Consider the following 23,601-nt stretch of genomic DNA (forward strand, 5'->3'; position numbering starts at 1 on the left):
GTCTGATTTTAATTACATTCTATGTAGAGTGGCAGCATAATAAAGGGTGTACCGGAAAAATGAGTGCATAAAAATGGAAAACGAAACGATTTTCACACTCGATCTTTTTGGAAAAATTATTTAGGGCAACTTTGAAAGTATGGTAAATATGGCATTGATTATAAAGGGTGAAGGCCGGGAAGACTATAATTTCGGATCTCGCCACAGATCATCATCAGTTCCCTTGTTATTTCGTTTGGAAATAATTATTTTACATTAACTCCTTCAACAAAAAAAACTTACCCCAGTGCCAATTTTTAATATTTCAGAAACAGAACAGAAGAATAATTAATTTTAAAGGCCGCATACTGGTCGGCTCTTAAATAAACAAATTCGATATTTTTATATTAAAATACAATTAATTTTGATGTACTCATTTTTGGGCACCCTAATAATTTCAAAATGTGTATGTATGCATTAAAGAAAGCATTTTTTTTGGACTTTTATTACTTTATTACTTGGACTTTTAGAAAATTAAATAAACAATTTTATTGCTGATTTTGAATGACATACCCCTGAAACTTATTGTTGTATCTATACAAAGAAAAAAAGTCGCATATATCCTAAGCAAATCTTAAATTTTATAAACTTAACTATGCAGCTCAGAGTTTAAACAAAACAAATTGTTTTTTTAGTTCTTTTCTAATCTTATCTAAGACAATGAAAGCATTTCTATGCATTCTATATAATTTTTCTTTTCTTTTTTCTCTTGTATTTAAAAAAACGTATTAAAATAAAATCACAATTTTCAAGACTTGATAAATGTTAATGAGAATTCATTTTTGTTAAGCATTTATTTTTCGTTTCATTCATAATTTTTTTTATTTACTTATGAGAGGAAATCTTTCAACTTCAGTGTAAGTCTATTTTAAATTTCCAACTACAGACTTAAGACGAAATTGGGATTTCCTCATTTCGTTTATATATTTTTTCATTTTAGTTTTTTTTTTGCATTGAACTTCTCTCTCCAATATGAAATATTTTTTCTTAGAGAAATATTTAAATGGATTGTTGGTTTTCAATTAGAAATAATTGCAAGCTTAATAAAAACAAGCTTTATTGCAGGACTGTATTAGTAATATGGGAATAATGGCTATGAAGGTTTTGAGGGAGGGGGGAGTTGCAATCTATATTTATACAGACATACATATATAACAAGTATAATTTTTTTATTTCAAACAAAAGGCACATTTACTTTTTTGTAAAACAATTAAAGCTTTCTTCAATTTGATCTATTTGAAATTTTGAACACAAATTTTGTGGATAAATTTATTTTGTAATCGTTTGTCCTTCCATTGCCATAAAGTTTTCCATGGATATGTTATTCAAAAGGTCTGCAAATAAATAAAAGAGAAGGTGATAAATTAGTGTTGATTGGAATAATAATTAATTAATTTAAGTGTTCTGTAAAACAAGTCAACGAGTGGCATACCCTCTGCTGTGCGGAGAGTAGAGGGTTTAAAGAACTTAATTTTCTATATAAATTTATGAAAACTATTTTTAACGATAATGATAAACTATAGTAAATTGAGTGGGAAGAAATTAATATTGAAATAGTTTATGCAAAGACAAGTATGAACAGCATTAAGTTCGGTGCCACGAACTGTATTGAAGTAAACAGGAAACCGGATTATTAATATACTAAGCTCTTTCTCTACGTTAGGGCTTATTCCGTTGAGGAACAGAATATTTTAACTGATAACAATCACTCCTTATTGATAATTCTATGCTTGGAGGTTTTTCACCCATTCGGATTCCAAAATACCAAGTTACATCCACTTCAAAATTGGATGTAATTGGATGTAATTTTTTGAATTACAAATTGAATGTTTCGATATACAAATGGAACAATTTGCATTACAAATGGAATAATTTGAATTGCAAATAAAACAAATCAAATAATAAATAAAATAATTCGAATTGTAAATGCAATAATTCGAATTACAAATGGAAAAATTAAAATTACAAATAGAATAATTCGAATTACAAATGAAATAATTCGATTTAAAAATTGAGTAATTCGAATTTCAAATGGAATAATTCGAATTACAAGTGGAATAATTCTAATTACAATTGGGTAAATTCGAATTACAAATGGAACAATTCGATTTACAATTTAAACGTGAACAGTTTTTATAATATTATTTTCATGACGTAGAGGAGGAGGTTTATTGATAAGACCAAATTATATTATTAATAAAGTGTAGTGAAACAACAAAATAAAGTGCGTCATTTTCCGCGTGATCAGTTTCGAATTACACATGGAATTCTCAAATTACAAATAAAATAATTCGAGTTACATCTGAAAAAGGTGTAGTGTTTTACACTCTGGAAAAATGTTCGGACTTATTCTCACTCCTGAATATCTCGTGTATTTTCTGCTCGCGTTTTTTCTGCTCTTTCTTCTGAAAATACACTTCTTCTCCCTCTTCATCCGATATTTTTCTTTGGAGCCTGGCACTGAGAACGTCTGCAGTTGACCAGAACAAAATAGTTTTGGCCTGTTGCAAATCTCCTCAGTGTATGTTGGCTTACATTTCCTAAGTATTTCAGTCATGGTGGTGGTTTTGGTACCCAGGTATAGATTTTGCGGCAGTTTGAAAAGAGTGGGCTATTCATTGCCAATGCGCTTCGACATTGTCAGGACATGGAGTGCCGTCTTCTAGCATGCGAGTAAGTTCAGCGGAGTAGGTCAGGGCTATCTTAATGTCATGGCCAGGGCAGCGATCATATGCTCACTCTAGGCGTTCGTAGAAAATATCCTTGGTCTGTTCGTCTTTCTTTTTGGTCGGGGCATGGACGCAGATGAGACTGATGTTAAACAATTTTGCTTTTATACGGATTGTGGCAATTCTCCCATCAACCGTAGTGAATCTGCATTTTAGCTTTCGCTAAATCCAACACCAAGCTTATGTTTCATTTCATGGCAGTTATGTATAATACAATGCGTAATCGTTTGTGATCTTTACGTTTGCCCGAGTCCATCGCACTTCCTATAAGGCTATAATATTAGCCATGACTTTACCAAGTACATAACGCTCATTTAATCAAAGAGTGGCATAACTCGAAAAATGCGTTTTCTGAGTTAGCAATTTCATTTTTTATGACTTCTACTTTATCCTGTGTCAAATTTTCGTACTGATATCTCTAAAACTCCACGAGTTACAGCTCATTTACTACGAGTTTCGCATAATTCAACACAAAAGTTTTTTGAGTTTATGAAGCACTAATACACTTCAAATCGTGCTTGATCTTGCACAGAAATTTAGCACTGATATCTGCTAGATGTTTGCAAAATATGTCCTTAGTATTTTATTTATTTATTTTAGTTTTTGTGTAATAATCTTATTAAGTGGGGAAGACAAATTTTAATAGCCAACTTAAAACGCGTTTTTCTCGAAACCGGATTTTTGGGATGTGTCACTCTTTGAGTAAATGAGCGATATATCAGCGCGCAAGCTGCATCTACTCTGCAAAGAGTCCGGTTATTTCAGGTGTAGATTCGCAGATCATGGAAAACCTTAGCGAGGGTCGTCAACTTTAGAGGGGTTTGTTTATCTTTTTCTTCTTTTTTTCATAGTAGGTTGCTCTTTTGTGGGTGCCAACGTGCCGCCAGGCAACATAAAATTTTCAATGGTGGCAAAATACCCCTCCGTAATGTTGGCGACATTTTCTGAGTATTTAAGCCATGTAAAACTTCTCGAAAAGTGGTGTCTTAAGACACGCCATTCGGACTTGACGATAAACTGCAGGTCCCATATTATTGAGCTAATATGAACCGGGATGCACTCATTGATATGAAGGAAGTCTCTCTTGTCCCTTTTGAGATGTTTGTGTAACAATTATTAATGCGGCTTTAGACCCGAAAAATTGGGTTAATATTTAGACTTCTCCAAACAGTTCAGTACCAAAAGAGGTTTCAGACAAGATGTTTGTGGAACAGTTATAGGTTGCTTTTGAATAGGTGTGGGCTACTAGTCCGATGCCCAACCGAAGTTTTTTTGTTCTTATGATCAATCATATGTTACAATGAATTAAGTTGTATACTCCCAACGAAGACTAAATGCCAAATTGTAGCCATTTCAGTGGGATATTGAAGCCACAACCTTCAAAATACCGAATATCGGAAGGAACCATTCCAACGAGGACCAAATTCTGAATTTCAGCCATTTCTGTGGGATGTTGAGGCCATAACCTTCAAAATCCCGAAAAGCGGTAGTTACCCTTCTATGGGGTCTATATGAAAACGTGGACCTATGCTGATAATTCTCTTCTAGAATATTGTATACCCCATCGAAGACTAAACACCAAATTTCATCAATTTTGGTTTGATAATGACCCTGAATCCTTCAAAATACCGAAAATAGGGAGGCATCGTTCTAGTTTGGCTAAATGAAAACGTGTACCTATACCAACAAAATTCTAATGGAAACCCAGTAAGGAAAGGATCAAAGTCGGGCGGGGCCAACTACATGATACCCTACACCACTGTGAATATGTAAAATATATATGGGAGCTATATCCAAATCTTAACCGATTTCGATATAATTTCGCGCATTTATTTCCAGACCAAATTCAGTCACACATTCCAAATATCATTGAAATCGGACTTATATAGCGTGTTTGGTGCAGCAAATACGAGAAATCGGCCGAAAATATATATGGGAGCTATATACAAATCTGGAACGATTTCGATATAATTTGGCACATTTATTTCTAGACCGAATTCAGTCATAGATTCCAAATTTCATTGAAATCGGACATATATAGCGTGTTTGGTACAGAAAATACGTGAAATCGGCCGAAATATATATGTGAGCTGTATACAAATCTGAACCGATTTCGAAATAATTTAGCACACTTATTTCTAGACCGAATTGAGTCACTCATTCAAAATTTCGTCAAAATCGGACGTATATAGCGTGTTTGGCGCAGTAAATACGTGAAATCGGGCGAAAATACATATGGGAGCTATATCCAAATCTAAACCGATTTTCACCAAAAGCAATAGCGTTCTTCCTATGGCTAAAAAATTTTAGTCCCCAATTTTCAGCTGAATCGTACAAAAACTGCGACCTGTACATTGCGAACAAAAATACATGGACAGACGTGCAGACGGACGGACATGCATAAATCGACTCAGAAAGTGATTATATGTATATCCCCAAAAGGAACTATAGGTCTATTTCGTTTCCTTTTGTATGTTACATGCAAATGCACAAAGACATTATTCATTCATTCATTCATTCATTTATTCTTTCATTCATTCATTCATTCATTCATTCATTTCGGGTTGATAATGACGTTGAAACCATCAAAATACCAAAAATCGGGAAGAACTGTACTACGAGGGGAACTAAAAAACTTTCTGGGCTAGGCAACACGCAGTGTTGCCAGGCGTCATTTAACATTATTTTTGGAAAGTTTGACAGTTTTTAGCCTATGCGTGCTCAGGACAGTTTGACATATGACCATGTACTGGGTTGTTTAAAGTGACTTGAAAAAATCACTTTGCAAAAAATGGAATTTAGTTGTAAATATTTTCGTCCGATAATTTTTCACAACTTTCGACGTCGATAATCACGGCAAGAGTGCATCGATCTAATTAAATCTTTGTATGTCGATGAAGGAGCATCCTATAGCACTATGAAAAACTGGTTTAATGATGGTTGGTTCCACCAACTAACATTTGATATTGCATGAGCACCTGGCCGCAAAAATGAATTTTTCTCGCTAGATCCAGCAAAATTAGTCAATCGCTCAAAAAGGCTCTTGTGGATTGGTGCAAAGAAATTTTGAATAAAATCGATTGCGGTACTTCAAACGACGTTTAAAAGATCGTCACAGACGACGAAACTTTGATCTATGCTTAGGAGCCCGAAACAAAAAAGTAATCGACCGTTTGGGGCTTTGAAAGCGAGCCAAATCCAACAAAAGTTGTTCATGAAAGAAGACCTTCGAAACAGATGGTGGCCTGTTTCTTCGGCAAAACTGACCGTGTGGCGACTACACGGCTTGAGACATGTAGGACGGTTAATTTTGAGTGTTACACTACAGTTTGTTTGCCTGAAGTCTGCTGAGAAATTCGAAAAATTAAGAAAAGAAGACGAGACGAAGGTGTCTCAATCAAGCCACTGTAAATAACCCAACATATGGTCGTAGTCAAAAGTCAGCGAAATTTAAGACTTTATGAGTCGGTGTAACATCATGGTCGCCGCGATCCAGGAAACAAACTTTACCGTCACATATAGCTTGCAACGGTGCCATGGTTACATCGTTTTGCTGAAGGATCGTAAAAGAACCGGAGGAGAAGGACTTGCCGGGCTTATACACCATTCTATCTAGTACAGATCTATCTCGCTTGAGCTTGACTACCGTGAGCCATACATGGAATTTATTTTGGGTAGCAGTGGGGACTGCCGAGGTGGACTTGCTTAATTTGTATAAACCGCCGATGAACAGTTATGCCCTGCGTTGTATGTCTGATAATAGTTCGCTTATGGAGGGCAATAACTTTCTGGGGCTAGGGGACTTCAATGTTCATCATGAGATTTGGCATTCCGTCCTAGGCAATGACCAGAGGGGTACTGCGCTGGTCGAGCAAATTGATAGCTCCAAATTTTGCTAGGTGAAAGAAAACTCCGACACGGATAAGAGGAGATTCCTACAGCTCGCCAGATATCGGCATTGAGACAAATAATGTGACAAATGACTTGTCGTGCCATCCCGTAAATTTCCTTAGCTCAAAACATCTTCCTATAACAGACCGACCGACTTAATAACCTTTGGACTAGCAAATGAGCGTTATGAGCATCATCAACTTACTCTTGAATGGACAGGGTAGTAGGCGAGCATAAGCGGAAAAAGTGGTCTAGCCACTAGCCTGAAGCAATGCAATGAAGACTTAAGATAAAAACCTAAAAATTTGAACTGAACGTCTATATCTCAAAAATGGTAAAACCTACGAAAAAACCTAAAGGTCAGTCTTATAGAGAATTTTCACAGCTACAACATTTTCTTCAGACTCATTTCGATACGACTTGCGGTTTCCAAGCAAAATCGTGAAAACCTAAAAAATCCCTAAAATTGTGAATTTTGATCGCGATTTATTTAAAAATCCCTCCGGCGATTTTTTCAATTTTTTTTATTTTTGTTATCTATGAACATTTCTGTTTCAGAATCCGCAAAAACATCCCATGTGTAAGCGGTTTCCATTAAAAGTTAGTTAAGGGGTACTGTGCATAATATTGTTTTATAAGGGGACGATACAGTCAGTGCATTGTCCCAATTTGAACTTCCATATCTCAAAAACGGTAAAACCTTCGAAGATATCATAAAGGCCAATCTTGTGGAGAATTTTCTCTGCTACAACATTTTCTTTAGACGAATTTACATAGAACTCGCGGTTTCCAAGCTAAATCGTGAAAACCTAAAGAACCCCTAAAAATGTGAACTTAAATCGCGATTTATTTAAAAATCCCTCCGGCGATTTTTTTTTGTTTCTTGATATTTCTCATCTATGAGCATTGCAGTTTCAGAATCAGCAAAAACTTCCGAGGTGTAAGTACCTTCCATTTAAATTTGTTAAGGCACACCGTGTCTACCTTTCTGAAATTCCACACACTTCATGCGGCAGAGGAATGGTAAGGTATGTGGATAATTGTATGATTTTGGCGTCGGGTCCTATCGTGGATGACATATGTAAAGGTTAAATGTCGACATAACTGAACTAAAGAACTGCATTCTTCCATCTGAGGAATATGAATATATCCGCCGCTGTAGCCACTGCCACGCTGTTCACCACATGGACGGCTGAAACGAGGATCCCCTAGGTCTTATAAGTCGATGGTATCCAGGTTCCGACCACAAACTACCTCAAGATATTAGCTGTAAAGTTCGATAACATGTTTAAGTTGGCCGCGAAAGCCACGGCTTTCTGTTGCGACAAGATCGGAAGTGGGAACAATGTCTTCAAGCCTATGGCCTCTTACAAAAGAATACCTCGGTCTGTGGTAAGCTACGCGGCGCTTTAGTGGTATGCAAATGTAAGCGTTACGAAGCTGCAGAATATTAAAATCTGCCAGAATGCAGCCCTGGGGACTGCACCAGTGGACCATCTTCATGAGGAGACGAAGAATTAACTGGTGCATCAGCACAACAAACTGATGTCAATACGGTGACTTCTTCTGTGTTACAGTGAGCATCCCTGTCTCATTCTAGTGAAAGGCTTTCCCCACCCCATTCACGTCAAGAATGATCTTCATGATCTGGGAAGATAGGTCAAAAAGTACAAACGAGGACATCTGGATCAACGAGCTTATCAGGTAGGCCTGAATAGCAATCACACTCAGGGTTGACGGATTTTATTCTACCTCCATCGCCAAACCGAAGATTCGTCAGTTAACGTTAAAAGTTATACTGCATTTAGCTTTTTAAACCCTCCACCATAACAGCCTTGACATTTATGTATAGTTGTGACGCTATTCATTTTCTATCACAGTATCTGCTACTATATATCGACGCCACCAGACAATAGTATGCTAATTCGACTTAGCATGTTTTCAAGTTCTTTACATTTTTATATTTATCGTCCTTTAACTTAAATTCTGTCAAATTTTGGTAATGATCGGACAATCCGAACAGAAGTTATAAACAAATATTTACTTAGCATAGTACTGAAGGTCAAAGAAATTTCCAAACTTTTAGAGCTTGTCCTGCAAAACTCGCTTTTCAGAATTAGCATGCTATTATTTGGAGGTGTCGATATGCGAATATGCATTATTTTAATTTAAACCTAACCTCAAAAAGGGGTAGAGTAGAAATAGCTGTGTAACTTCCCAAAAGAATAAACCACATACAAATTAGATAAAAAACATAAAAATATTGAATTTCGTTTCATTTTAATGAAGTAGTTGAAAATGAACAAAAACAAAAGACTTAAGACACGAACTTCATTTTCATTTCTTTGAAAAATTAAAGTAATTTCTCCAAATTCATTTTACTTAGTTGGACTTGTGGTACGTTTTATCCTCATTCTCATCTTTGTCATGGCAGTATTCTTTATTTTCGTATCGTCGTTGTGGTTGTGTTGAAAACAAACATCAAACAACGACAACAACTTCGCTAATATGTTAACATTTGCCATACCATGCCATTCATTGTTGGTTGCATCCCACCATCAACCAAGAAGCAACAACTTAGTCAACCAAGGAAGTGGAAAAATAGAAAAAATAAGACAAAATTAATGGAAAAACATCTCAACTCATTTGCGTTCTATTCGAAAACAAATAGAAAATCGGGACAATGAGACACGATTCAATTTACAAAATGTTGATTTTCAATATTCTACTCTTTGTCTTTTACTCTTTCGGTCTCTGTGTGTGTGTATAAATAAGATGGTGACTGAGTTTTGCCTTATGTCATTTTAAGATTTTATTTATAGACTGTAGATCGTGAAGAAGTAAATAATTGATGGTCTATGTGTAACAAGAATGAGCGAATTATTTTAAGATGAATTTTTGAAATAGAAAATGTTTAAAAAGAGATAAATCCAATACAATTTATTTATTGCAATAATAGTCAGTATATAATAGAATGCATTGATATTTTGTAATGGACCCGGCAATTTTTACAAAATGGAGAGTTTTAATTGGATTAAAATTAGATTAACAAGAAAAATGGACCTGTAAAACGTCCCTTAGGTCAAACAAGTTTCAAGCTATGAAAGTGCTTAAGACTCTATCTTAATTCTATGATGCCATTTTATTTGATATTTTCCGCATTTTGCTTTAGACATTGTCCAGCAAAAATACTCCTTACAAAACCCCCTACTAACCCATTATTTTAACAGTGTAGTAATAGAGCCCACAAAGACTACAAGTAGTAAAAATCCGAATTAACTGCACTTTTATGGGGAAGGTGTATGAAAGATTATCCTTAAATATTTGAGCTTTCAGAGCATAAATCTCGGATTGTTGTGGCTCGCCTAGAAAATAATTATATTTTTGTAGTCGTGATTGCAAGACCTACTCGCTATTTACTTAAATTGGATTTAAGTGAAGGTGCGTTGAACATTTGTGATTGAATAGTCCATCCATCAGTTTGGTTCAAGGATGGCCACCAACAACAACTTTCCTATGCCCGCAGGCGTACGAAACACACGTACACTATAAACACAATCGTTAGGTTGATGCATTGTTTACGTTTCCACTCACACTAGCGCAGGTTATAATCTGCAAATGTGTGTTTTTGGCCATCCCTGGTTTAGTTGGTCACCGTATTATATTTTGGCCTTTCGGTGCATTACGGCAGAATGCGTTTTTATCCCCAAAAAGTATAACGTTGTAAACAGAATCACACGGACTAAATTCGATAAAAATTTAAAAACGATCTTCGTATAGTCCGTAAACTGCATTTAAGCGAAACTTATGAACTTCTGAGAGGTATGTACCTGAAAAGGCAATCTAATGCAGACGTTCATGCAACTTGATACACGTTTAGAAGAAATATTGCGATTTCCAAAGTTTCGTCTATATTGGATACTCAATTGGCAAGTTGTCGTGCTTGTAAGTCATTCTATTTGGTGCTACGAAAAAAAGGGATTCCAGGGAATACTTTCGGTAATGATTTCAAAACTATCCCCGAAAAGTGGACATTACTTATCGATCCAGCAAAAACCCCTATTATTAAATAACTGATTTTTATAGGGTTTTTTGGTAGTCTTAACTACTTCCAAATTAAGCTAATAACTCATTATTTTCACAACAGCATGTCCATTTTTCAGAAAATATATATTTTCCTCTAAGAACTCGATTTAGAGTTGAAGTTTTCAATTTTTTTTTAATTTCCTCACAAATAATATTTGTTGCTTTCAAAAATTGTTTGTTTCGGATTGAAAGGGTTTTATTTTCATAATCAAAATCACTCACGCATACAGTGACTGTCACTGAAAATAATGCAACTTGGAAACGAGTTGAGATTTTTTAACAATTCAAAAAACAATTTTCTAGGCTAAAAAGTCTTCGTTTTTAAGACGGCATACAAAAATATCCCGATTACATTACCGTTATACTAAAATTTTACCGGAAAACTAAAAATGGGCATTTTTAAAATGAGCATTAAAAATGATGCACCACAATAATCGATTAATAATTTTCAAATTTTTCGCTCTTTATGCCATTATAGTAATCAGAATGGTTGAATAATTGGTTCCCTATAGTTTTCATTGATTTTGAAAGAAAAAATGATGTTCCTGAGGTAAGTTTGGCATGATTGTAATTAATGTCCCTTTATAGGCAATTTGACTAGAAATTTCTAGTTTTAGAAGTTATTTTCCAAAAAATGACTATGGGAAATCATTAAGGGTTATGTCTAGAGTACGTACAAACAATCTAATGATATATGAATTAGCCAGACTTGCCCTATATTATACTAGCCTTTAATGGCGTTGCCCTGATAGAGGCAAAAATCAGGACATAGAACAAAATTTTTTGCACTTTTCTCTGAAAATAGTTTTTAAAAATATTGTTAACAATGTCTTTCTTATGAAGCGTTTTGATAGCGACAGCTTATTTATTTAAACTCAGCAGTGGATTTCTGTAAATCAATTTTTGACTTCCCGCAAAAATCGGTAAAATTAAAATTCTTATAATTTCGATAATTAACGAAATTTTGCGGTAATTTAACAACCAAAATAAAGCTGTTCCTAATTTTGCGTTTTTATTTTACCGATTTTTGTCGGTAACTCAAAAAATGTGTTACAGAATTCCACTACAGGTGTGTTGGCTTCTTCCACAAGTAAAATATCAGTTTTACGCTAGATATGCTGATGTTCATCTGAACTATGAATTTTATACCAAACAACGCCCGCAAAAATGCAACAAAATTGAAAAAAAATCGAAAAAAAAAAATTGGAGAGATTCTATGAAACTCGTCGAAGGGCGTAGTATTGTTTGACTTAAATGGCAACAATGGGTGTTGAAATTTTTGTTTTTATAAAAGCAAACATGATCTCAACATTGTTAACAATGTTTCTAAAAACAAATTTCAAAGAAAAGTGCAACAAAATTTGTTATATGCCCTGATTTTTACCTCTATCACGGCAACGCCATTAAATACTAGTATAATATAGGGCAAGCCTGGCTGACACTGGACTTTCCAAATATCATTAAATTGTTTGTACGTACTCTAGACATCACACGGTGCTCTTGAATCAAATTTAAATGAAAGGTGCGTACACCTGGGAAGTTTTCGCGGATTCTGAAACTACAATGTTCGTAGATGAGAAAAATCAAAAAAAAAAAAAAAAAAATCGCCGGAGAGCTTTTTAAACAAATCGCGATTGAAGTTGACATTTTTCGGGGTTGTTTGGGTTTTTGCGATTTTGCTTGGAAACCGCAAGTCCTATCAAAATGGGAATAAAGAAAATGTTGTAGCTATCAAAATTCTCTACAAGATTGACCCTAATGATATTTTCGTAGGTTTTACAACTTTTGAGATATAGAAGTTGAAATTGGGACAATTCAAATTCAATTCAATTCTGTATCGTCTCCATATAAAACAATGTCATGACTGCAATTTCCCAACTTAAACTTATATATCTAAAAAAATGGTACAACCTAGGAAAATTACATAAGCCAGTCTTGTAGAGAATTTTCACAGCTATACGATTTTCTCAGGTCCCATGCCTATAAGACTTGCCGTATTCAAGCAAAATCGCGAAACCTTAAAAAAAAACATAAAAAACATAAACATAGGACTTGCGGTTTCTAAGCAAAATCGTGAAAACCTAAACAACCCCTAAAAATGTCAACTTGAATCGCGATTTATTTAAAAAGCGCTCCGGCGATTTTTTTGTTTTTTGATTTTTCTCATCTATGAACATTGTAGTTTCAGAATCCGCAACAACTTCCCACGTGTAAGCACCTTCCATTTAAATTTGATTCAAGAGCACCGTGATCACCGTTAATGATTTTTCATAGTCATTTTTTGGAAAATAACTTGAAAAACTAGAAATTTCTAGCCAAATTGCCTGCAAAGGGACATTAATTACAATTATGCCAAAACTACATCAGGAGCATCACTGATAACGATAGGGAACTAATTATTCTACCATTCTGATTACTAAAATGGCTTAGAAAGCGAAAAATTTGGAAATTATTAATCAATTATTGTGGTGCATCATTTTTAATGCTCATTTTAAAAATGTCCATTTTTTGTTGTCCGGTAAAATTTTAGTATAATGGTAATGTAAATGGAATATTTTTATTTCAGTCTACAAAATTGTTTTATGAATTGTTAAAAAATCTCAACTCGTTACCAAGTTATCAACGTTTACATTTTTTATTTCAGTTGCATCATTTTCAGTGACAGTCACTGTACATTGACAAATATTTCAAAATTTACTAATACTGTCGTGCATGACCACAGTATATGGAATACATAACTTTGTCATTCCCCATGAATAAAATACATTATTGAAATCGAAATACAGCCCGCGATATGTCACAAAACTTATCCCCAAAAATCAGTACAGGTCCATGTTTTAATATAGCCACCATGGAACGGTACCTCTCGATTTTCCGTATTTTGAATTGCTGAGATTTAGTCTTCTTTGAAATTTCTTCTGAAATTTGTCAGTACAGATTTACGTTTTGGTATAACCCCCATAGAACCGTACTTTTCGATTTTCTGCAATTTGAAGGTTTTTGCCTAATTATCCCATTGAAATGGCTAAAATTTTGTAAATAGTCATTGTTGAAGCTATAAAACATTTCTCCAGAAATGTGTCGGTGCAGGTCTACGTTTTGATACAGCCTCCATAAAACGGTACCTCCCGATTTTCGGTAGTTTAAAGGTTTTGGCCACATTATCCAGCTGAAATAGCTGAAATTTGGTGTTCAGTCTTTGCCTTTACATGTTGACGTTTTGATATAGCCCCAATAGAACGGTGCCTTCTGAGTTTCGGTATTTTAAAGGTTTAACACATTATTTAACTGAAATGGCTGAAATTTGATGTTTAGTTTTGCATAAACTAGAGAATAGAGAATTACGTTATTTTTAAGGTTTTCTATCGGGGATTTTAATGTTACTGCACGATTTTCTGTATATTAGAAGTTTTAGCCATATTATTCTACTGAAATGACTAAAATTTGGTATTTAGTCTTCGATATGGGAATTTAACATTTCTACATGGGGTCTATATTAACCCATCCATTTTTGGAGGATTTTTGCCATTTCAACGATTTTAGCTTATTTTTCGTACCAAAATAGCAGTAATTCAACATTTGAGGTTCCAATAAGGCGGACATTTTCTCCACGAAAAATTGGTTTAAAATTACACCTATATCTCGGTGCCTAACGATTTTTGCTACTTTGAGGACTTTAGCTACATTTTCCGTCCAAAATAGATCCAATTCGCCTTTTAAGTGGTTAAACAACTTCTCCACAAAAAATTTTAGACAAAGGTCACATTTTGGTTGAACCCTCAAACAACGGTTTCTCCCGACCGAAGCTGCTGTAATTTTGTACAGCAGGCTCTTAAGGCCTCGCCTGCTTGCCTTGCTTTCCCTCTTCATTTCTGGCATAACAAAAATAAAAGAATAAAGAAGGCCGAGCCAATTTCGAACTAGGTTGCCCTTTTCTTCTTTATTCTTTTATTTTAATTATGTCAGAAATGAAGCAGGAAAGCAAGGCAAGCAAGCGAGGCTGCTTATGTACCCAGGTCTTTAGATTGGAAGGTAAATAATACGAAGGAATACACCCGATGTGAAGATTTTTAAAGGATTTTCTACTGAGGTATCTGTAACTCGGTATTTCGGATTCTCATTGGGTGGAAATTTTCCACGCATCAATATAGTTTCATATATTGGTATTCGAGGTCTGATAAAAACATAACCGTTATAACCTGATCAAGTATAATATTTATTTATTCATCAATAACTATATTGTCCCCTTCAAAGTAATCCCCCTAAGATACAGTTCACGTATGCCAACGTTTTTTTTTCAATCCTCGAAACACTACTGAAATGCGATATGTGGTATAGCCAACAGCTTCTGTTTCGATTTTTCTCTTATCTCCTCAATTCTAGCAGAACGCTTCCCTTTCATCTGTGTCTTTAGTTTTGAGAAGAGAAACAAATCAGGGGGGGCCAAGTCCTGTGAATACGGTGGTGGAGGTATGATATCGGTTTTGTTTTTGGCCTAAAACTCACGCACAAGCATCGATGTGTGAGCTGGTGTATTATCATGTTGCAAAATCCTGACTGTTATACCCTCAGCCTTTAGGCTAATGAGGGTATATACACTTTGATACGACCAGAAATGTGCCTCATCGAAATAATGGTTTTAGACCCCAATTACATATGTTCAAAATTAATGTTCAACATTTTTCAGAAAAATGTTGATAACTTTCGAAGGGAGCAATCGATTTGGTATAAATTTTGTACATTTTATTATTTCTTCTAGATATGGATCGGGTTCGGATATGGACTATATCTATATCAGTTTAAGACCACCTCTCGCATCGTTTTGATTTTTTTTGCGGATTGTTCTTGCGGCCCGCCTTTACCGAGGACAAAGCCAGACTTCCTAAAATAATTACCAAAAAACTCCAAGAAACCCAGGCGGCATCAACTAAAATGTCAAATCCGTAAGATAACTGTCGCAGGAAGTTTTTGATTTTGATACTTTCTTAATTGCTTTTCCACAATTCTGTGCGTTTCTGACGAATTGCTTTGCGCAAACGGCGCATAACTTCAAGGTAGTATTCCTTATTGACCGTACGACTTTGTGGCAAGAATTTGTGATGCAGGCAAAACATTCATTGAACGTCATTGACATCTTCTCGGCCTTCCCTAAACCGGCCATACCACAATTAAACGGAACATACAAAAATGCACAGACAGTGTCTTTTATATGTAAGATCAAATTAGGCTCAAAACCCGATTTTCTTGAAAATTTCAAAGAATATACACGGAACACCCGTGGTGAAAATAGGCTATATATTTTTTTGAATTTCGGAGGGGGCGGGGAACTTTCGCCAAAGTCCTACCTTTTTAAAAACAATATTTTAACACGCCCACTTTTTTAAATATGTTTTATATCTAAAACTACTTTACCATTTTTTTTTTTGAAAATTTCAGAGAATGTATAGGGATGACCGCAGGTGAAAATGGGTTAAATATTAAGTTGAAATTCGGAGTGGGAGGGGTACCTCCACGCTCACTTTTTAAATATGTTATATATCCAAAACTACTGAACCAATTTTTCTGAAAATTTCGGAGAATGTACAGGGAGGCCCGTGATGAGGGGGCGGAGAACCTCTCCTATGTCCTATTTTTTAAAAACGCTATTTATGCAAAACGGAGGAACGTATCGGAGAGAAAATTAATTTGCGAGGCAATAGTGGTTGTGTCTCCGACCCTAGGAACTCATTTGGAGCCTAAAGACCCGACCACGCCCACTTTTATAAATATGTTATATATCCAAAACTACTTATCCAATTTTGTTGAACATTTCAGAGACTGTATAGGGATGACCAGTGGTGAAAATACATTAAATATTTGGTGAATTTCGGATGGGCCGGGGGAGGATCCCCGTCGTTTTAAAAACGCTATTTATGCAAAACTTGCCAAAGTATCGGTTAGAAAATTAATTTAAGAGGCAGCGGTGGTTGAATCTCCGACCCTCAGGAACTATTTGGGACCTAATGGCCCGACCACGCCCACTTTTTATATCTCTGAAACTACTAAACCAATTTTCGTAAAAATTTCAAAAAATGTACCGGCATGACCCCTTGTGAAAATAGGCTGCATATTTTGTTGAATTTCGGAGGAGACCCTACTTTTTAAAAACGCTATTTTTGCAAAACTTACGAAAGTATCTGTTAGAAAATTAATTTAAGAGACCACTGTGGTTGAATCTCCAACCCTAGGTACTTATTTAGGGCTTAAAGACCCGACCATGTTTTTTTTAATTATGCTATATATCCAAAACTACTGAACCGATTTTCCTGAAAATTTCAGAGAATGTACAGGGATGACTCTTGGTGAAAATAGCATTTATATTTTGTTGAATTTCGGAGGAGGCGGGGCACCTCCCCTACGCCCTATTCTTTAAAAACGCTATTTTTGTAAATTTTGCGAACGTATGAAATATGACGATGACGTTACTGACTACTGCAGACTCTGTGAGGATGAGGAAGAGGTGGAGACGATCGAGCACCTCCTGTGTCGATGTCCAGCTAAGGCTTGCAGGCGACATAGATTAGTGGGTGTTCACTTTCCACCATGTCTAACCTTCTATTCAACTGTGGAACCGGCTCAAATCTACAACATCATCAGAAATCTGAAGTGGCTGGGATAGCGCAACCTGAACACGTGAGCCGCATTTCCAAATTTCTTCCAACCATCACCACCCAAACTTTTTCTTCCTTAAAACTACTTTTCTTTTTCAATTTTACTCAATTACTTTATATACGTTTTCATTACTTCCTTTTTTATTTTTTGCTTCTCTTCTCTTTTTTTCTACCATTTTTGGCTTTACAGAACTTTCCTTTTATTTTCCTTAGATGATCACAACCCAGCAAAATTTTATGGAAGTGGTTCCATGAGATGCCATGATTTCACTGGATCTTTTGTATTGGTTCAAATGAAGTCGTGAAAGATCCGATTTTTTCATTAGCATTTGAACCCATTCGAAGGAAGTCGTGAAAGATCCGATCGTTTCATCAGCATTTGAACCAATTCAAAGGAAGTCGTGATAGATCCAATATTTTCCTTAGCATTTGAACCCATTCCATCGATCCAATAGAGATGAATTTTGTGTTTTTATTTTTACACATGTATATATTCTTTTATTGATCTAAATATGTACGTTTAAAGCAATGTAAGATTTATTATGCTAGGAAGTCCCAATCATTGAGCTAAAAGTAGAGTCGGACTGTACTCTTTGGTATTAGTCGTGTTCCTATAGGTGCCTGAGGTTACCACTTTTTACCCGCAAAGTGTTTTCTTACTTTTAAAAGCATACAATTTATATGAGAGCAGTTCACCACTTTTACCATGCAACAATTACCATTTTTAAAAGTAAAGGAACATACCAATTATAAAAGTTTCCTTGCCTGCTCTATAGAACCCTGCTCAACAAGTCGATTTGTAGATCCCAACAAAACAACAAACATTTCCAAAACGTTGTAAAATAAAATTCACGAAATAGTAATCTGCAGTTGGAGTCAATGTCGAAATCTGCACTGATGGGAAGTAAAATCCTTTTGTAAGATGAATCAAAACCTGTTGCGAAGGAAGTAAACTCTGTTGCGTGCAGCGGCGGTGTTTAGACTGCAACAGCTGGGACGGCCGGAAGTCAAGTTTCTCACTTAAATTTACAACCTGGCGCTTGCCAAACACATCGTTCCCGATGTCTAGAAAATAGGCCAGGTACTGAAGCCCGAAAAGGATGCCAGCAAAGGTGAATCTTACAAACTGATTTCGTTTTTGTCGCCCGTAGCAAAAGCACCCTTGTGGCTATAGTTCTTCCAGCATCATAAATAACTTTCCAGTTGCCGATCAATAGCATGGGATCCGTAAGCAGCACAACAACTGCGCTGAAGGCCATCTCCACACATATTAGCCGAGGACTCACTCAGAGCAAGCCGTGCTCATAATCTAGAAAGAGAAGTCTAACGTTACAAGAGAGAACCTCTAGATCAACAAGCCTTTAAACCAGGTTTAAGTAGCATTCACACGAATGCAGTCGCAGATGCAGTAAACAGTTATCGTGTGAATGCGGTCCTTGGAGAACATCCTCCATCTATCGCAGCTGAGAAGCGCCAGCTGTCAGGACAAACCAGAGTAGTTTTGGGTCAATACTCTCGGGGTGGTGCAGCCGTCAAAATTCCTAAAGGGCAAGTACTGATGACACCGTGGAAAACATCTGCCCAGCATACAGCACAGGCCCCCACGACACACTGCTCCTTTTCAATTGCCCTACCAATCCTGCTAAGAAACTTAAGTTTGCAGCTTTGTGGTTACAAACCGTATAAATAGCGAAATAGACACATTCTTACGACTGATAGACCCAGATTCAGATTAAGCAGAAAAATGAGAATACAAACATATTAACTACTGTTATAACAACGAGAACAAACTGCAATTATAGATGTAAACTTTATGATGATAAATAAATACATCTTTGTGTTTATTTCAGCTTTAGTCCATATTTTGTTGTATTCAAGTATTTGAATAACAACAAAATGTTTTACAGTGGATATGAAATTGATTAGTTGCGGGCGGAGGGTCGGGAATACTATAGTTTCAGTTGTCACCAAACAACTTCATCAGTTCCCTTTTCCGCCGACTCTGTATCGATAAACAGGTCAATAAGCCCATCCAGCAAATTAAACAAAATGAGAAATTTGCTATATGGCCCTAAAACTGATTACCCTACAATTTGAGTCGAACTAAAGAATTTTATATCCACCACTGTTTTTATGTCGTCTTTGCATGATAAATAAATTATAGTTATTTCATTAATTCCTTTGAATTAATAAAATAAAAAAAAATGAAAATCATTTTTCAATACAGCATTTTCCATTTTCCGAACAAGACGTGAAAATTACATGCGAAAGGGTTGGTGAAAATGACATGCCAAAGATTAGTGAAAATGCTATTCTTGGGAATTGGTTAAGATGGCATGCCAAAGGATTGGTATAGATGCCATGCCAAAGAATTGTTGAAGATGCCATTCCATCGAGTTAGTAAAGATGACATGCTTAGGATCTGAAAATGAATAGCATCTTTTGGGGGTCACGCTCTTGTAAAAAGAATGAGTGAAGATGCTGAAAAAATGACATTCCATTTCACTTGCACCCATTCTTGAATAGCATCTTTGGCATCGAACATTTTGCTGGGAATGGACCGGAATGTCTCCGAGTGACGCAGTCACAATTTAGTGACTGCACATCCCCAAACCTAACCTAAATATGTTATATCACCAAAACTTCTGAACCGATTTCCATGTCATTTTCATCCCTGGCCCTTGGTGGAAACAGGCTATATATTTTTTTGAAGCGGGTTATCACCTGTGCCCTATTTATTAAATGCTTCAGATCGATTCATGAAGGATTTAAGAAGCCATTTACGTTTAGATTTCAGACAAACCCTTCCCGTTATACTATTGCAGCAGATGAAATAAATAAATGCCTCAAGTCATCAGTTCCTTGCATTAGCGATGCGAGAAAAATATAATTGACTTAAGAAAAGGTAACAGAAAACTGTTGCAAGGGTCAGCTGCGCGGACTGGGTCAGCTAGTTTTTTTATATATGTAATATATGTAATAGACATATTTACAAAAATAAGAGAAAATTGCGAAAATCGAACATACCGTAACTCACGAAATTTGAAAATAACGGTTATTTTTTAAAATCAGACCTTGTATACATTATAAACCAGCCGAGTTTACGTATTTTAAAGTTTTTTTTCAGATTCTGAAGTGTTTAGCTAAGCCATCTCCACATAGTTTTTTTCGCAAACTGCAAGAGGATTAGTCGTGTCCCCTTTTCTTTCGACCATCCCCAACTCTACCCGCTAAAAGTTCATGCAAACAATATTAGATTTGTTCTCAACCTAGTGATGATGCATGTTAAAACTTTTGGGACTCTTTCGGTATTCCGTTTATGTTTTTATGCGTTCTCACATAAAAATACCCCTATTAATATTTTACAATATGTTTCTTTCTAAGAAAAAAAGAGGCCATAACCGAAACCCCAATAAAGATCATAGAATAGAACAACAACATGATTTAAATATGTACGCCATTATAATTTAATGGCCGGTAATAATTCATAGATCAAAATCAACACCTCTTTAAGTTTTTTTTCTGGGGTTTTTGTTCTTTTTACGACAGCAACAAAAAGTTTGTTTACGTGATTGGCATTAGTTTAGTTTATTGGCTGGGGCTCAGCACCACATGGGGCAACTATAGAAGAAGATGATTCACTTCTCTCTTAAGAATATTTGTTTGTTCTTAATCTGGCCGTCATTAGGTTTGTTGTTGGTTATCTTATTGTTGCTGTTGTGGTATTCAGTTGGATTTGCAAATTTACTCACCTTATAAATATGCACTCAAGTAATTCCTTCCTTCCTTCATTCTTTGCTGTGAACACTTAAACACTGATGTTTTCGAAGATGGTGGTGGCGGTGTTGTTGGAGCTGTTAATGATGGCAACATTTAGTCGAGAAAAAAGATGAAGAAGAAGAATTAGAGGTATTTGTAAATGCTACAACGAGGAGGCTAAACGATGACGATGGCGATGATGATGACAATGATGAGGTGGTAAAGCTGCGAAGCTGAGGCTAATAATGGTGATCTGTTGTAAATATGAGTAGGCGTTATAGGCTCAATACGTCTTGGTTATGCTAGTGTGTGTCGTTGTTGTTGTTTATTTTGCTTTGTTTTTGTTTTTAGGTTAATGAACAGACAGACCAGCCAGCAGACAAACTTTATGACAAACGTACACTACGAATGCCGCCAGTCTGTCACTTTGATAGCTCTAAAGTTCTAAACATTGCCGACATGCAATTGCTCTCTGCAATACTTCTTCTGCCATCTGATGACTACAAATACAATGTCGCCTGCTGACGATGATCAAAGTGATGGATGTAAAGTTTCTTTTTGGACTTTTCTTTGGATGGCCTTAGATCCCAGACTAAATTCGATAAACTACGAGGCCTCGATAGACGTCTCGTTTTCTTTTCGGGTAGCTTATTTGAATCACCCGATGTACGACCACCACTGCGCGATGAATCGAGGGTGCCTTCACGTGGATTGTGGGGGTGTGATGATGAGTGCAGCATGCCCGTCAAACCGCCAGTTGTACTGGAGCTTTTACTCAACGGTAGCGGTGCTGGATGGCAGTTGATGTTGTTATTGCTGTTGCTACTACATTTAAGTACTAGATCGGGTTGTGCGACTATGGATTGACCTTTGGGATTGGTTGAGATCGGCGGTGAAATGGAGGTGCTATCGGGTGTCAATTGCAGACTACTAAGACTTTTGTAACTAAAAAAATAAAAAAAGAGAACAAAGAATTATAAAAATATTGTGCAGGATTGGAAGGTCAAGATGCATAGCTTAATAGCTCCTTATCGTTTTAATTAAAATATAACTATGAAATGTCTTCCACAAGTGTTTTAATAGTTCATTCCGTTGTCCCACAAACTCCTAATAAAGTACCCAAATAAAGGTTTGGAAATGGAAAATATTTCAATACTTAAAACTGTACTTTAGTTCAGAAGTTTTCTTACCCCTTTGAATGCCTTAATGACCCGTTTCTGGAAGACGATTGGAAACCAAATTCGTCCGAATTACTATCTACCAACCCTTCTGAATATCTGGTAGCAGAAAGACCTGCCGAGACATCATCACTGCTGCAGCCGCTCGCCACATGCCTGCTGGTCGAATACACGAAGTGATTGCCAAGGCGACTGAAATTAGCAAATGAGGGTGATGAGCTTCGTCGTGCTAACAGCAGTGACCCCAGAGTCAGGGAGCTGACACTGGAAGTTAACAGGTTGTCGGTTAGCATAAGCCCAACAAATGGCTAAATCCTCTAAAGAGTTGCAATATTGGAGCCGGTATAAGTGAATTGTGGGCAACGGTTAAGTCACTCTCGATCCCTGGAAAGAAGGAAGATAGGACCTCAGTCATGTTTGGCGATGTTACGCTGACTGATCCGAAGAGGTGTACAGGTTTTTTCAATCGACATTTTGTCAAGTACCCCGGGAGGGATAAGGCGAAGAGAAGAGTACTACGTAGCATTAAATATCATCCTGCAGAGGATGAATCATCAGGAACGCTAAATCAACCCTAGTGTTGGGCTCTGATGGAATCTTCATGCTAATGCTGAAACAGCTGGATATGACTGAAGTCGAATATCTAATTAATGTTCTCAATCTGTCGCTAGCCACCTATGTACATCGTTGCAGAAGTCTGGAAAATAGACAGGGTGGTCTCGTAACTAAAGCCAGACAAGCATGCCAGCAAAGGCGAATCGTACAAACCGATTTCGACCGATGAATGTCATGGTCGATGGTTGCAGAATTCCGACCACGAACTACCCCAAAATTTTAGGGGTCACATTCGACAGCATGTTCTCCGGCAGGTCCTCAAGTCCAAAGCCGGCAGCACACTGGATGCAGATAAAGAAACCTTGTTGAGCTCATATAACGCGATATGGTGGTCTGTGGTAAACTATGCGGCGCCAGTTTGGTCTGCGAGTATAAGTGCAACTCGATGGAAAACTATTCAAACATGTCAGAATACCGCCCAGAGAACTGCAACAGGATGCCTCCTCATGTCTTCAGTTGACCATCTACATGAGGAGCCAAAGATTCTTCCGGTACAGCAACACAATGGCATGCTTTCCTTGCAGTACTTGCTTAGGTGTTACGTGATCAGCTAAGGAGCGTCAGCTTCCACGACAAATCAGAGTTGTTTTGGCTCACCTACGGCCCGCACAACACACTGCACCTTCTCAACTGTACTGCCAAACCTATTCAACT

The 23,601-nt window shown here is 36.4% G+C and overlaps 1 protein-coding gene across 12 annotated transcripts in view; it reads right to left on the bottom strand.

Annotated features, from left to right (window-relative positions):
- Nucleotides 1-728: 728 nt before the first annotated feature.
- Nucleotides 729-23,601, bottom strand: part of sano (CABIT domain-containing protein serrano) — a 711,482-nt gene continuing 688,609 nt past the window's right edge. For 9 of the 12 annotated variants that reach the window (XM_073957408.1, XM_073957405.1, XM_073957409.1 and 6 more), the window contains 2 exons: nt 21,148-22,099; nt 729-1,373 (listed from right to left, as the gene is read on the bottom strand). In XM_073957408.1, coding sequence (XP_073813509.1) covers nt 21,655-22,099 — 445 coding nt within the window. In that variant the 3' untranslated portion in view covers nt 729-1,373; nt 21,148-21,654. The remainder of the gene's footprint in view (nt 1,374-21,147; nt 22,100-23,601) is intronic. The other 3 variants (XM_073957415.1, XM_073957414.1, XM_073957413.1) reach the window with 1 other exon arrangement.

Source organism: Musca autumnalis, unplaced genomic scaffold (assembly GCF_047663935.1).
Source record: "Musca autumnalis isolate F117 unplaced genomic scaffold, ASM4766393v1 scaffold_5, whole genome shotgun sequence".
NCBI lineage: Eukaryota > Metazoa > Arthropoda > Insecta > Diptera > Muscidae > Musca > Musca autumnalis.